Below are 16,965 nucleotides of genomic sequence, written 5' to 3'. Positions count from 1 at the left end.
ATTGATCACATCTTTACTAATGCTGCAGAAATGTGCTTTAAAGCAGTATCCAAATCCATCGGATGTAGAGATCACAATATGTGACTCGATTCAAGAAACTAGGCATATGTCACACATCAATACTTTTTTTGTACCTTTATTTAACTAGGTAAGTCAGTTAAGAACAAATTCTTATTTACAATGACAGCCTACTGGGGAACAGAGAGTTAACTGCCATGATCAGGGGCAGAGTGACAGATTTTTACCTTGTCAGCTCGGTGATTCGATTCAGCAACCTTTCAATTACTGGCCCAATGCTCTAACCACTAGGCTACCTGCCGCCCCAGGTAGAACGTAAACATTTATTTTTTATCTACATGCTTTTTTGGGGGCAGAAATTCCTTCTGGAACATGTGAACTTTCATGTGCTTTAATAACAAACTTCTATTCCATTCCAACATTGATATCCTGAATTTAGCAGGCGCTACCGCCAGATCAATTGGAAAAAGTGATGGGCTACTTTCTGCACGCACCACTGTCAGTGTGAACCGGAGGGATTTGACACAACGCTGGCCAAACAAGATGTAACGTTAGCTACAAACAAAACATAGTTAAATGGTTCCTGTCTGCCATGAAGCATTCAACCATGTATACGGGTAAGAGTCTAGCTACATTTTCAGATATAAGCTTCTAATTTTGTCAGAAAGTTGTTTTTATTGCATACTGTTAGTTTGCTAGCAAACGTTAGCTTGCTGTCTTCCTAGCTAACGTTACGTGTATGATCTGTGTAGTAATATTATTTAAATCAGAAATCCATTTGCATTGCTAGTTATAGCCTAATGTTAGCTAGGTAGCTTTAGCTACCTGCAGATTCATACTACAGCTATGACAATGCTTGTATTGGTAGTAGTATGAGTTGGGATTATGCCGGTTCATTGTTTAGCTAGCTACATGTCTAAACAAAAGACTCCACTTCGGCCGGATTATTACATGACCCATCAAATTAGCCAGGTGTGTCTGGGGGTGATTACAGCCATCTATTGTATTTTTCTGAACATGTGTACATGTCTAGACAATATTGACCCATCCACTTAGTAGGTGTGGCTTGGGGGTGGTTATAGCATTTTCTTCAAATGACCCATCAATTTAGACAAGTGTGTCGGGTAAGCTTCATCTAATAATGATAAAATATTTATATATTATTTTTATCTGGACACTCTTTTTGATATTGGAATTTTAAAATGGTATGGTTGAGAGGGATGAGGCAAAAGAAATGTCAAATAAATCTGGCTGCACAACCGATTGGCAAATTTACTCCAAATTGAGAAATCATGTGACTAAACTGAATAAAAAGAAGAAGAAACTACACTATGAAACAAAGATAAATTACATAAAGAATGATAGTAAAAGCTTTGGAGCACCTTAAATACATTTTTGGGCAAAATGGCAAACTCTGCTCCATCATTCATTGAATCAAATGGCTTATTCATCACAAAACCCACTGATATTGCCAACTACTTTAATTACTTTTTCATTGGCAAGATAAGCAAACTTAGGCATGACATGCCAGCAACAAATGTTGACACCACATCCAAGTATATCTGACAAAATTATGAAAGACAAACTTTGTAATTTTGAATTACGTAAAGTGAGTATGGAAGAGCAGTAAACATTTCTGTTGTCTATCCACAATGACAAGCCACCGGGGTCTGATGACTTGGAGGGAAAATTACTGATGATAATTTCCAGATGATATTGGCACTCCTATTTGCCATATCTTCAATTTAATGCCCTCTGGCCTGGAGGGAAGCAAAAGTAATTTCCCTAACTAAGAATAGCCCTCTTCACTGGCTCAAATAGCCGACCAATCAGTCTGTTACCAACCATTAGTAAACTTTTGGAAAAAATTGTGTTTGACCAGATACAATGCTATTTTACAGTAAAAACATTTCAGCATGCTTGTAGGTAAGGACATTCAACAAGCACAGAACTTACACAAATGACTGATGATTGGCTGAGAGAAATTGATGATAAAAAGATTGTGGGGGGGTGTTTTGTTAGACTTCAGTGCGGCTTTTGACATAATCAATCATAGTCTGCTGCTGGAAAAATATATTTTTTATGGCTTCAAACCACCTGCTATATTGTGGATAAAGACTTACCTGTCTAACAGAACACAGAGGTTTTTTTTAATGGAAGCCTATCCAACATAATCCAGGTAGAATCAGGAATTCCCAGGGCAGCTGTCAAGGCCCCTTACTTTTTAAAATGTTTACTAACGACATGCCATTGGCTTTGAGTAAAGCAAGTGTGTCTATGTATGTGGATGACTCAACAATATACAAGTCAGGTACTACAGCGACTGAAATGACTGAAACACTTAACAAAGAGCTGCAGAGTCAGTTTCAGAATGGGTGGCAATAATGTTTTTAAATATTTTTTTATTTAACCTTTATTTAACCAGGTAAGCTAGTTGAGAACATGTTCTCATTTACAACTGCGACCTGGCCAAGATAAAGCAAAGCAGTGTAACACAAACAACTACACAGAGTTACACATGGAAAAAACAAGCATACAGTCAATAACACAATAGGAAAAAAAGAAAGTCTATATACAGTGTGTGCAAATGGCGAGAGGAGGTAAGGCAATAAATAGGCCATAGTAGCGAAGCCATTACAATTTAGCAGATTAACACTGGAGTGATAGATGAGCTGATGATGATGTGCAAGTAGAGATACTGGTGTGCAAAAGAGCAGAAAAGTAAATAAAAACAATATGGGGATGAGGTAGGTAGATTGGGTGGGCTATTTACAGATGGACTATGTACAGCTGCAGCGATCGGTTAGCTGCTCAGATAGCTGATGTTTAAAGTTAGTGAGGGAAATATAAGTCTCCATCTTCAGCGATTTAATTTTTTATTTATTTATATTTTTTTGTTTTTATTTTTAATTTTATTTTTAATTTATTTTTTCAATTCGTTCCAGTCACTGGCAGCAGAGAACTGGAAGGAAAGGCGGCCAAAGCAGGTGTTGGCTTTGGGGATGACCAGTGAGATATACCTGCTGGAGCGCGTGCTATGGGTGGGTGTTGTTATCGTGACCAGTGAGCTGAGATAAGGCGGAGCTTTACCTAGCATGGACTTATAGATGACCTGGAGCCAGTGGGTCTGGCGACGAATATGTAGCGAGGGCCAGCTGACTAGAGCATACAGGTCGCAGTGGTGGGTGGTATAAGGGGCTTTGGTAACAAAACAGATGGCACTATGATAGACTGCATCCAGTTTGCTGAGTAGGGTATTGGAAGCTATTTTGTAGATGACATCGCCGAACTAGAGGATCGGTAAGATAGTCAGTTTTACTAGGGTAAGTTTGGCAGCGTAAGTGAAGGAGGCTTTGTTGCAAAATAGAAAGCCGATTCTAGATTTGATTTTGGATTGGAGATGTTTAATGTGAGTCTGGAAGGAGAGTGTACAGTCTAGCCAGACACCTAGGTATTTGTAGTTGTCCACATATTGTAGGTCAGAACCGTCCAGAGTAGTGATGCTAGTCGGGCGGGCAGATGCAGGCAGCGAACGGTTGAAAAGCATGCATTTGGTTTTACTAGTGTATAAGAGCAGTTGGAGGCCACGGAAGGAGTGTTGTATGGCATTGAAGCTCGTTTGGAAGTTTAACACAGTGTCCAAAGAAGGGCCAGATGTATACAGAATGGTGTCTGCGTAGAGGTGGATCAGAGAATCACCCGCAGCAAGAGCGACATCATTGATATATACAGAGAAAAGAGTCGGCCCGAGAATTGAACCCTCTGGCACCCCCATAGAGAGGGCCAGAGGTCCAGACAACAGGCCCTCCAATTTTACACACAGATCTCTGTCTGAGAAGTAGTTGGTGAACCAGGTGAGGCAGTCATTTGAGAAACCAAGGCTATTCAGTCTGCCGATTAGAATACGGTGATTGACAGAGTCGAAAGCCTTGGCCAGGTCGATGATGCACAGTGCTGATGATGCACAGTGCTGTCTTTTATCAATGGCGGTTATGATATCGTTTAGTACCTTGAGCGTGGCTGAGGTGCACCTGTGACCAGCTTGGAAACCGGATTGCACAGCGGAAAAGGTACGGTGGGATTCGAAATGGTCAGTGATCTGTTTATTAACTTGGCTTTCGAAGACTTTAGAAAGGCAGGGCAGGATGGATATAGGTCTATAACGGTTTGGTTCTAGAGTGTCACCCCCTTTGAAGAGGGGGATGACCGCGGCAGCTTTCCAATCTTTAGGGATCTCACACGATACGAAAGAGAGGTTGAACATACAGGTAATAGGGGTTGCAACAATGGCAGCGGATAATTTTAGAAAGAGAGGGTCCAGATTGTCTGGTTTTGGGTGAAGGAGAAGCTGGGGAGGCTCGGGCACGTTGCTGCGGGGGGTGTGGAGCTGTTGACCGAGGTTGGGGTAGCCAGGAGGAAAGCATGGCCACCTGTAGAGAAATGCTTATTGAAATGTTCGATTATCATGGATTTATCGGTGGTGATTGTGTTACCTAGCCTCAGTGCAGTGGGCAGCTGGGAGGAGGTGCTCTTGTTCTCCATGGACTTAACAGTGTTCCAAAACCTTTTGGACTTAGAGCTAGAGGATGCAAATTTCTGTTTGAAAAAGCTAGTCTTTGCTTTCCTGACTGACTGTGTGTATTAGTTCCTGACTTCCCTGAACAGTTGCATATTGCGGGGACTATTCGATGCTATTGCAGTCCACCACAGGATGTTTTTGTGCTGGTCAAGGGCAGTCAGGTCTGGAGTGAACCAAGGGCTATATCTGTTCTTAGTTCTACATTTTTTGAAAGGGGCATGCTTATTTAAGATGGTGAGGAAATTACTTTTAAAGAACGACCAGGCATCCTCGACTGACGGGATGAGGTCAATATCCTTCCAGGATACCCGGGCCAGGTCGATTAGAAAGGCCTGCTCGCAGAAGTGTTTTAGGGAGCGTTTGACAGTGATGAGGGGTGGTCGTTTGACCGCGGACCAATAGCGGATGCAGACAATGAGGCAGTGATCACTGAGATCCTGGTTGAGAACAGCAGAGGTGTATTTGGAGGGCAAGTTGGTCAGGATAATATCTATGAAGGTGCCCATGTTTATGAATTTAGGGTTGTACCTGGTGGGTTCCTTGATAATTTGTGTGAGATTGAGGGCATCTATCTTAGATTGTAAGACTGCCGGGGTGTTAAGCATATCCCAGTTTAGGTCACCTAACAGAACGAACTCTGAAGATGGATGAGGGGCAATCAATTCACATATGGTGTCCAGGGCACAGCTAGGAGCTGAGGGGGGTCTATAACAGGCGGCAACAGTGAGGGACTTATTTCTGGAGAGATTAATTTTAAAACCTCTTCAGCGTCTCATCCCGTCACCGGGATCGAAATCCAGCGAAAAATCATATCGCCAATTAGCATTAAAAAAAAATCATAATTACAAAAAAAAAAAGTAATATATATATTTTTTTTTTTATAGATACACCTCTCCTGAATCGACCCACGTCGTCCGATTTCAAAAAGGTTTTACAGGAAAAGCAAATCATTAGATTATGTTAGATGAGTCCATCGTAAAAAGCAGCTTCATAGCCATTTTCCGACCAACCACTTGCATCACATATAATCAAAAAACAGCTAAATGCAGCACTAACCTTTTACAAACTTCATCAGATGGCACCCCTAGGACATCATGTTATACAATGCATGCATTCTTTTGTTCAATAAAGGTCATATTTATATATAAAAACAGCATTTTACATCTCTGTCTGAGGTTGACTACATAATTTCCCCTCAAAAGCGTCCCGGTAAACAATGCTACATTTCCCTAAATTACTATCCTATAACGATTTTTTAAATGTATATTGTCAATCTAACATTTATAGATGAATATCTCTTGAGAACACCCGTCATACCAGATTTAAAATTAACTTTACTGGGTAATCACACTTTGCGATAAAAGGAGATGCGATACTCAGAAAATGAGCTAATATACAGAGCTCGGCGCCATCTTGGAAACAATCGCATGTCACATCTCATCTTGTATAATATTGTCAATAATCGCCTACCTTTAGTTGTCTTCATCAGAAAGCATCCCAGGTCCACAACAGATGTATTTTCGGTCAAAAAGTCCATACTTCACGTTCCATTAGCCTGATGTTGGTAGCGCGTCCTATGGCTCTCTCCAAGCGCAGGGCTGAAGTTCCGGATAAAATGCTATTCTCCCGCATGTAGGTTCGTTCAAACATGTCAAACGTTGTAAAACATTCATCTTCAGGGCCTGTAACACCAAGAGAGCCAATAAGATTCGAGGGGGATGATGTCATGGCCTTTAAAACCGTTTCCAAAGGTGGGGGCAGACATGGCCGCCGGCGTCATAATGATGATGGCCCATCCCCTGTGACCAATTTCATACTCGTCTCATTCACTGAGTTTTGACTCTATAAGGCTCAAACCACTGTGAAAAGACTGGCGACATCTAGTGGAAGCAATAGGAAGTGCTCACTGAACCATGGTTAACGGTGTTATTTATAGGGAAAGATGAGAAGTCGAGTCCACAATTCAGAATTCCACTTCCTGTTTCAATCGGTCTCGGGGTTTTGACTGCCATTTGAGTTCTGTTATACTCACAGACACCATTCAAACAGTTTTAGAAACTTTAGAGTGTTTTCTATCCATATATAATACGTATATGCATGCCCTAGCTTCTGAGTTTGATTAGTAGGCCGTTGAAAATGGGAACGATTTTTTTTCAAAATGCGCTGTGGCGCCCCCTATCCTACGGTATCCTCAAGAGGTTAAAAATTAGAAGCTCGAACTGTTTGGACATAGACCTGGAAAGTATGACAGAACTTTGCAAGCTATCTCTGCAGTAGATTGCAACTCCTCCCCCTTTGGCAGCTATATCTTGACGGAAAATGTTGTAGTTGGGTATGTAAATCTCAGAATTTTAGGGGGCCTTCCTAAGCCAGGATTCAGACATGGCAAGAACATCAGTGTTGGCGGAGTGTGCTAAAGCAGTGAGTAAAGCAAACTTAGGGAGAAGGCTTCTGATGTTAACATGCATGAAATCAAGGCTTTTTCGATTACAGAAGTCAAGAAATGAGAGTGCCTGGGGACACACAGGGCATGGGTTAAACTCCACATCACCCGAGGAACAGAGGAAGAGTAGGATGAGGGTTCGGCTAAAGGCTATCAAAACTGTTCGTCTAGTGCGTTGGGGACAGAGAATAAAAGGAGCAGATTCTGGGCCTGGTAGAATAGATTCAGGGCATAATGTGCAGACAGGGGTATGGTGGGGTGCAGGTACAGTGGAGGTAAGCCCAGGCACTGAGTGATGATAAGAGTGGTTGCATCTCTGGACATGCTGGTTATACTGGGTGAGGTCACTGCATGTGTGGGAGGACAAAGGAGGTATCTGAGGCATGTAGAGTGGGACTAGGGCCTCCACAGTAAGCTAAAACAATGATAACTATCTTAAACAACAGTATACAAGGCATATTGACATTTGAGAGAGGCATAAAGCAATCAGAGATGTTGATGGGGAGAGCTAGCTAAAAAAACAACGGGTAAGACAACACAGCTTATTGTAGTTGTAGTAATTTCGTTTGCTAGCCGGGAGAGGCGCCTGGCTTGCGGCTAACTGGTGCTAGCTTCGGGGGGCCAGGGCGTTAGCCACTATAGCCACTCGGTAGCAGCTACCTAGCAGCGATGATCCAATGCAAAGGTCCAGAGCTTACGGCAAGTATCCGGTGGAGTTGTGGATTCTAGCTGTGTTGGGGGTAGAGTCCGGGAGGCAACGGCTGAGTAGCCGGGTGATCACAGAGTAGGCCGGCAGGTGGGCCTGGCTCAGGGCTAGCTTAGGGGCTGGGTCATTAGGTGGCAGCTAGCTAGCTGTGATGATCAGGAGTAATGGTCCAGGGTTTATGGCAGGAATCCGGCGTTGTATTGGAGAAAAACAGTCCGAGGCTGGCAGGTATTATCCAGGCCAAAAAATGGCTGGTGCCAGTGCAGAAGGTAAAGGCTGCTAGCAGTGGCTAACAATGACTAAATAGCTAGTAGCTAATTAGCTGGTTAGCCACTGATTGAGGTTCTGGCTATAAGGTCGTTAAAAAATTGCGGATCCGTGTCACATTGAGTGAGGCGGGTTACCGGAAGGTATATTTCATTTAAAAATGGAAAAGAGATTGAAAAATAAATTGAAATATATACAAAAAATACGAAAAAAACAAAAAGTAAACGAGAGGACGACAAACCACGTCTGTACTGCTATGCCATCTTGGAAATAAGTTAGTCCTAAATATTTCAAAAACTAAATGCATTGTATTTGGGACAAATCATTCACTAAACCCTAAACCTCAACTAAATCTTGTAATGAATAATGTGAAAATTGAGCAAGATGAGGAGACTAAACTGCTTGGAGTAACCCTGGATTGTAAACTGTCATGGTCAAAACACTTTTGATACAACAGTAGCTAAGATGGTGAGAAGTCTGTCCATAATAAAGCCCTGCTCTGCCTTCTTATCTTCATTGGGATAGTGGGCAGTATTTTCACGTTCGGATGAAAAGCTTGCCCAGAATAAACTACCTGCTACTCAAGCCCAGAAGCTAATATATGCATATTATTAGTAGATTTGGATAGAAAACACTCTGAAGTTTCTAAAACTGTTTGAATGATGTCTGTGAGTATAACAGAACTCGTATGGCAGGCGGCAACCTGAGAAAAAATCCAACCAGGAAGTTGGAAATCTGAGGTTTGTAGTTTTTCAAGTGATTGCCTATCGAATATACAGTGTCTGTGGGGTCATATTGCACTTCCTAAGGCTTCCACCAGATGTCAACAGTCTTTAGAACGTTGTTTCAGGCTTCTACTGTGAATGGGAAGAGAATAAGAGCTATTGGAACCAGGTGTCTGGCAAAATGCCATGAGCTCAGTCACGCGCACTCCCGTGAGAGGGAGCTGAGTTCCTTTTCATTTCTAAAGACAAAGGAATTGTCCGGTTGGAATATTATTGAAGATTTATGATAAAAACATCCTAAAGATTGATTCTATACATTGTTTGACATGTTTCTACAAACTGTAATATAACTTTTTTTGACTTTTCATCTCAACTTTGTGCTCGCGCATTGGGAATAGTGAATTGAACGCGCGAACAAAAAGGAGGTATTTGGAAATAAATATGGACTTTATCGAAACAAAACAAACATTTATTGTGGAACTGGGATCCCTGGGAGTGCATTCCGATGAAGATCATCAAAGGTAAGTGAATATTTATAATGCTATTTCTGACTTTTGTTGACTCCACAACATGGTGGGTATCTGAATGGCTTGTTGTTGTGGCTGAGCGCTGTAGTCAGATTATTGCAAGGTGTGCTTTCACCGTAAAGCTTTTTTGAAATCTGACAGCGGTTTCATTAAAGAGAAGTTTATCTTTAATTCTGTGCATAACACTTGTATCTTTTATCAATGTTTATGATGAGTATTTCTGTAAATTGATGTGCTCATTCACTGGAAGTTTTGGAGGCAAAACATTTCTGAACATTACACGCTGTATGTAAAGTGGGGTTTTTGGATATAAATATTAACTTTATCGAGCAAAACATACATGTATTGTGTAACATTGAGTCCTGGGAGTGTCATCTGAAGAAGGTTGTCAAAGGTTAGTGATTAATTTTAGCTGTATTTCTGTTTTTTGTGACGCCTCTCCTTGCTTGGAAAATGGCTGTGTGGTTTTTCTTGTCTAGGTGCTGTCCTAACATAATCTAATGGTATGCTTTCGCCGTAAAGCCTTTTTGAAATCGGACACTGTGGTTGGATTAACGAGAAGTTTATCTTTAAAATGGTGTATAATGCTGGTATGTTGTTTTGAATTTGGCGCCCTGCTATTTCACTGGCTGTTGGCGAGGGGTTCAGCTGGCAGAACGTCTTTCCTCAACAGGTTTAACAGCACTATCAACAAGGCAAGTCCTACACGCCCTATTTTTGTCGCACCTGGACCACTGTTCAGTCGTGTGATCAGGTGCCACAAAGAGGGATTTAGGAAAATTGCAATTGGCTCAGAACAGGGCAACACGGCTGGCCCTTGGATGCACACAGAGAGTTAACACGTCAATCTCTCCAGGCTCAAAATGGAGGAGATATTGACTTCATCACTACTTGTATTTGTGAGAGGTATTGACATGTTGAATGCTCCGAGCTGTCTGTTTGAACTACTGGCACACAGCTCAGACACCCATGCATACCCCACAATCATGCCACCAGAGTTCTCTTCACAGTCCTCAAGTCCAGAACATACTATGGGAGATGCACTGTACTACATAGAGTCATGACTACACAGAACTCTATTCCGCATTTAGTAACTCATGCAATCAATAAAATTTGATTTAAAATACAGATCAAAACACACCTTATAGAACAGAGGGGTCTGTGAAGCAACACAAACATCGGCACAGACACATGCATACAAACACACAATAACATGCACTATACACACACGTACACATGAATTTAGTGTTGTAGATATGTGGTAGTAGAGGCCTGAGGGCCCACACTTAATGTGTTGTGAAATCTGTTGTGAATGTATTGTACTGTTTTTGCTGGACCCCAAAAAGAGTAGCTCCTACTTTGCCAGCAGCTAATGGGGATCCATAATAAATACAAATACAAAGAGTACTGTTAGCTAGCTAGTGAACGTTAGCTTGCTGGCTCGCTAGCTAACATTACAAGTATAATCTGTGTAGTAATATTATTTGTTTCTCAGAAATCCATTTGCATTGCTTATAAGGGCACAAGGCGAGACCCAGATGCAGACATGGGAGGCAGATGGTTTGAGTCTTTGATATTTATTAATCAATCCAAAAGGGGTAGGCAAGAGAATGGTTGTTGACAGGCAAAAGGTCAAAACCAGTTCAGAGTCCAGGAGGTACAGAGTGGCAGGCAGGCTCGAGGTCAGGGCAAGCAGAATGGTCAGGCAGGCGGGTACGGAGTCCAGAAAACAGGCAAGGGTCAAAACCGGGAGGACTTGCAAAAAGAGAATAGAAGCAGGAGTACAGGAGAACACGCTGGTTGACTTGAAAGACATACAAGACGAACTGGCACAGAGAGACAGGAAACACAGGGATAAATACACCAGGGAAAATAAGCGACGCCTGGAGGGGGTGGAGACAATCACAAGGACAGGTGAAACAGATCAGGGTGTGACATTGCTAGTTATAGCCTAATGTTAGCTAGCTTGCTAAAACTGAACCTAATTGGTTAACTTTAGCTACATGCAAAATCATACTCCAGCATTTCATGCATGGTGGCTAGCTATGACAATCCGTTTGTACTGTAGCTATGGGTTGGGATTATGGTTCATTGTTAAGAGAGCCAGCTAGCTACATGTCTAAACAAAAGACATCCCATCAAGTTAGCCAGATGTGTCTGGGGGTGATTACGGCCATCTATTGTATTCATGGACATGTGTACATGTCTAGACAATAGTGACCTATCCACTTAGCTAGATGTGGCTGGGGGGTGGTTATAGCATTTCTTTCACATGACCAATCAATGTAGACAAGTGTCTGGGTAAGCGTCATCTAATAATTATACAATATTTATATAATATTTTTATCTGGACACTTTCAAAGTCAGATTAGGATATAGGCCAAGGACTAGACAAAGTGTATTTTTACCTGGAGTTTTTCCTTATTGTAGGCTACTACTTAAAGCACTTTTAGTCTTGAAAGCTTTGGTTGTTTACTACACTACCTTAGTCACTCTGTTTAGCACATGGCCTGACATGAATCCTTAAAGAGATGGGTGGGGCTAAGTCTTAAGAGGGTGTTAACATGCTGAATAGCTGTAAACAAAGAGGGCTTTCCGGTAGATGTACCAAAACATTCAAGGGGGGATATTTGTTTTTAAAGAGGAATTACTACAAACTAACAGGGTGGAAAGTAAAATCAAGGACACACAGAAAATCTTAAATATAATAATAATAAATACAATAATCATGAAAAAAAAGGATGATGAGAGAGATTTTAAGTACCGTAAATTCCGGACTATAAGCCGCAACTTTTTTCCCACGCTTTGAACCCCGTGGCTTAAACAATGACACGGCATTTATTTTTGTTACAAGCCGTGTTTCGTTAAAGCCTGTGTAAAGTTCATTTGTTTCAATGTACCGGTAGGCACCTGCGGCTTATAGACATGTGCGGCTTATTTATGTTCAAAATAAAACATTTAATTCAGTGGGTGCGGCTTATATTCAGGTGCGCTTAATAGTCCGGAAATTACGGTAGGATTATAAAGAAAATGAAGAAAGATTTTGAATATTATATTTTGAATGGCTTATATTTCTCATAATTTAGAAGTTGATGAATAGCGGGGACGTGGCAAAAACGCCTTCGTCCACCAGAAACAAAATGCATAAAATTATCTTTGAGATTGATAGCTTTTTGTTTTATGCTGAACGACACCAAACTTTATATTTAAAGGCCTTTGGAATCCACATTTTACACTAAATAAGAGGTGATATTTCCTGGGGACAGAAAAGGCGCTGGATTGTAGGAATGACCTAGCCAAGTAAATACGTTTCATGACTGTGTTAAGTCAGTTGCTCCATTCTAATTCCACATACGCCATTAAAGGGCCAATGCAGGCGGTCTTTCCAAACAGCTCTTACACTAAAAGGGCATTATTATAATTTGCACAATTTCACAGTATTATTCTAACTTCATAGTTTGGATACATATATAAAACACAGGAAATCACGTTTTTGACTGCACTGGGCCTTTAAGGCAACTAAAGCAAGAACATACATTTTCTTCAAAAAATGTACCTTTTCTAGTTCACCTCACCATTACTTTCTGTTTGTGATCTAGTTTGTCCCCAGAGGCCTGAGAACCTGAGCTGCGGGACTGAGGACCTGAGAACTGTTATCTGCACCTGGAACCCTGGTAGACCAGCTAACCTGTATGAACCCTACAAACGCACACACACCCTTCACATAAAGTGAGTACACACACACACACACACACACACACACACACACACACACACACACACACACACACACACACACACACACACACACACACACACACACACACACACACACACACAAACTCGTATAGCTCCACTCACCAGCTTCCTCAGGTGTTCTCTCTCTCAACAGATTATTAGCACATGGAGGCACAATGATCATACTGTGTCAGACACATCTCTTACCTCTCCCTCCACTGTGTTTGTGCAGGAACACTGGTGAGGATCTTATCAAGTGTGGTGAGTGGTCCTGCAGGTTCCAGGCTGTCCCAGGCTTAGAGTGGTATCATGTCTCAGTGGTAGTCAGAAACCAGCTAGGAGAGGAGAAACAAAGCTACAGCTTCAACATCACTGACAGAGGTGAGGACGGGAAATACTGAGATAAATGTCATACAGCTCTTATATTACAACACTGTTTATGGCTAACATTCAATGAGTAATGTTGGTGAGCACCCACAACATTGGAAAAAAAGTCTCCATTTGCTCCTATACCACCTTTAGTGTGACAATGTTTTGATCATCAGTGGTATCTAGATCATAAGATCTATTGTATTTGCATGCTGTGTGTGTGAAGTGTTCCCAGTCCCAGAGGGAGTGAAAGTGAGTCCAGGGGTGACTGAAGCCAACGTGTCCTGGGTTATGAGGGGGAACCTGTCTGGGTTGGAGCTCTTCTGCCAGGTCACAGCAGACCCAGTAGAGCCTAGGAGACTAACACGCCTGGCTGAAGCAGCAGACCTACAGAGCACATCCATGGTGAGAAAAACAATCATTGACAGGTGACAAAATGTAATTATCAATATAGCTCACACTAGCTCATCAGCTTTGACAGAATGGTCTCTTGTCCATTCTGACATGTTTTTAGTGGCTGTCCTTCAAATGTGTGATGTTTTGTCTAGACTGAACTACACCACACTACCACTGATGGATCAGCGGTGTATTCACAAGGAAACAAACGGAAGCAAACAGGACAAAACGAGGAAGGACCTACCTGAATTTGTCCAATGGAAACTCTTTGTTGCAAACTGTTTTCCATTGCAAAATGTTTTGCTGCAGTTTGCATTAATGAATACAGGTGTTCCACATGGGTCTGATATAAACCCAGTGACATTCTGTCTTGTCCTGTGGCTGTGTTCGCATCAGGTGTGCAATGGAGGTTCGGACGAACGTTGTGATGTCAGCCTGGAGCAGCTCTCGCCCAACACCCTTTACGCCACCAGGGTGCGCTGTGCTGTGAGAGGGAACCTAGAGGGAGAGTGGACACAACCCACGCACTTCACTACCTGTGAGTCCTATCATAGTGGAGTGGTGAAGTTACTTCTTTTTGAAGGTTTATTGATGGGTTGATGAGCCCTCTTCCTGCTTCTTTGTGCAGACCCCCTGGTGACGCTGGATGTGTGGAGGAAGGTCAGATTGCTGTCCCATGGTCAGCGCAATGTCACTCTGCTCTGGACCCCGGTGAGGCCTTACTGCTGGATGAGATGAAGGAGAGGAGACGAGGAGAGAAAGACAGTTCAGATTATTGGTTTATTGAGTGTTGAACCCGGTCTTACATTGTGCTGATCAAATCTCAGCACATGAACATCTCTCTCTTTCTCCTCAGCAATTAAGTGGCTCGGCATCTAGTGTAAAAATCCAGGGCTACAAGGTACGTTGGAGGCAGGAGGGGTTCCAGTGGATCCTGTGGAGGAACAGAGAGCAGACACAGACTGAGATCTCCATTGGCCCAGGGCAATGTGACATGATCATCCAGGCTGTTATTCAGCCTGGCTCCTCCCCCCCAGGCCACATCACCATACCTCCGGTGGAGAGAATAGGTCAGTTATCAACACCTGTGGCAATAGAGAGCTCGCAGTTGCATCACAAATCACCTAGCAAACACACCAGGCGCCATGTTGGATGACCAGAGTCAATATGGTGGAAGTCCTCTAATCGTCTACAGAATGGCTGCGTTTTGCTACCACCGGAAACTTCTGGAAGATTGCCCTTTATTTAATCTTTCTAAGGACCCAGAAAACAGAGGCAGTGGGAGAACCTATTCAAGTAAATATATATCTTTTTAACTATGTATTATAAGCTAGCTACAGGAACTTAGTGTGCAGGCTAACCCAAATGAGCTGCTAGCTTTACATGCGGTATAGCTAGCTAAGTGAATTAAATATCACCGTCTAACAATGAGCTTATCATTGTAACTTAAAAACACAAGCTGGAAATGCATTTGTAGCTTGGTAGCTAGCTAGCTAACAGCCACGGGATAGGGTGAAAGGATTAGCTAGCAGTTCCAGCTGTCAAAGAAGAGAGAGTAGGCTACTCTGGATAGGGGAGGTACCTTTGTGGGAGGACGTTACTTCCAGTCCCTAGTGAGAAACTATAAGGACGAGAGATATAGAAACATTCAGTACTGTATCATTTGAGTATAATGCAGCCTGTTTCTTTATGATGTTTTCTGTCCTCAGATACAAAGCACTGTGAAACCCTGTCTGCAGGTGACGAGGTCCCAATGAATGTCCCAAGAAAATAAAGGGACATCCTTGTATACCATGGGTTACAAAAATACAGTTCTAAAGTCTGGAGGAGGCCAACCCTGCTGGGTGTGCAAGTTTGGGTTCCAGCTCAGCACTAACACACCTGATTCAGTTTATCAAACCTAAAAGGGTTGATTATCAAGTGTGCTATTGCTGGGCTGAAATAGAAGTATGCTCATCAAGTAGATCAGGGAGAGAGGTTGGCCACCTCTGGTATTTACTTTTTTTGGTAACACCCAGCGTCATAGCACGTTATGACATGGTCATAGCCATGTCATATGTCATAACAGCTGACATAACCTGTCATAATATGGTCATAACACTCATTTGACATATAGTACCAGTCATGATGACAGCTTTGCACACTCTCGGCATTCTTTCAACCAGCTTCATGAGGAATGATTTTCCAACGGTCTTGAAGGAGTTCCCACATATGCTGAGCACTTATTGGCTGCTTTTCCTTCACTATGCGGTCAAACTCATCCCAAACCATCTCAATTGGGTTAAGGTCGGCTGATTGTGGAGGCCAGGTCATCTGACGTAGCACTCGATCACTCTCCTTATTGATCAAATCGCCCTTACACAGCCTGGAGGTGTGTTTTGGGTCATTGTCCTGTGCAAATCAAATAATAGTCCCAGTAAGCTCAAACCAGATGAGATGGCGTATTGCTGCAGAATGCTGTGGTAGCCATGCTGGTTAAGTGTACCTTGAGTTCTAAATAAATCACAGACAGTGTCACCAGCAAAGCACCCCCACACCATAAGCACCCCCACACCATAACACCTCATCCGTTCACCTACTCTGCGTCTGACAAAGACACGGAGGATGGAACCAAAAATCTCAAATTTGGACTCGGGTGACCAAAGGACAGATTTCCACCGATCTAATGTCCATTGCTCATGTTTCTTGGCCCAAGCAAGTCTCTTCTTCTTATTGGTGTCCTTTAGTAGTGGTTTCTTTGCAGCAGTTAGACCATGAAGGCCTGATTCACGCAGTTTCCTCTGAACAGTTGATGTTGAGGTGTCTGTCACTTGAACTCTGTGAAGCATTTATTTGGGTTGCAATCTGAGGTGCAGTTAACCTGTTAGGGCTAGGGGGCAGTATTGACACGGCTGGATAAAAAACGTACCCGATTTAATCTGGTTACTACTCCTGCCCAGTAACTAGAATATGCATATAATTATTGGCTTTGGATAGAAAACACCCTAAAGTTTCTAAAACTGTTTGAATGGTGTCTGTGAGTATAACAGAACTCCTATGGCAGGCCAAAACCTGAGAAGATTTCAAGCAGGAAGTGGCCTGTCTGAGAAGTAGTGTTTCATCTTGGCTCTTTTTATTGAAGACTCAGGATCTGTGCAATAACGTGACACTTCCTACGTCTTCCATAGGGTCTCAGAGCCCGGGAAAAAGTTGAACGA

At 42.4% G+C, this 16,965-nt stretch overlaps 1 protein-coding gene across 4 annotated transcripts in view; it reads left to right on the top strand.

Annotated features, from left to right (window-relative positions):
• Positions 1–16,965, top strand: part of osmr (oncostatin M receptor) — a 35,614-nt gene that overhangs the window by 8,860 nt on the left and 9,789 nt on the right. For all 4 annotated transcript variants that reach the window (XM_045708842.2, XM_014174916.3, XM_014174915.3 and 1 more), the window contains 6 exons: positions 12,865–12,994; positions 13,236–13,384; positions 13,599–13,777; positions 14,165–14,306; positions 14,397–14,479; positions 14,625–14,838. In XM_045708842.2, coding sequence (XP_045564798.2) covers positions 12,865–12,994; positions 13,236–13,384; positions 13,599–13,777; positions 14,165–14,306; positions 14,397–14,479; positions 14,625–14,838 — 897 coding nt within the window. The remainder of the gene's footprint in view (positions 1–12,864; positions 12,995–13,235; positions 13,385–13,598; positions 13,778–14,164; positions 14,307–14,396; positions 14,480–14,624; positions 14,839–16,965) is intronic.

The sequence above is a fragment of the Salmo salar genome, chromosome 26 (genome assembly GCF_965601325.2).
Source record: "Salmo salar chromosome 26, fSalSal1, whole genome shotgun sequence".
In the NCBI taxonomy this organism is placed as follows: domain Eukaryota; kingdom Metazoa; phylum Chordata; class Actinopteri; order Salmoniformes; family Salmonidae; genus Salmo; species Salmo salar.
The sequence above is the reverse complement of the archived record's forward strand: the minus strand, read 5'-3'. Positions and strand labels throughout refer to the sequence as shown.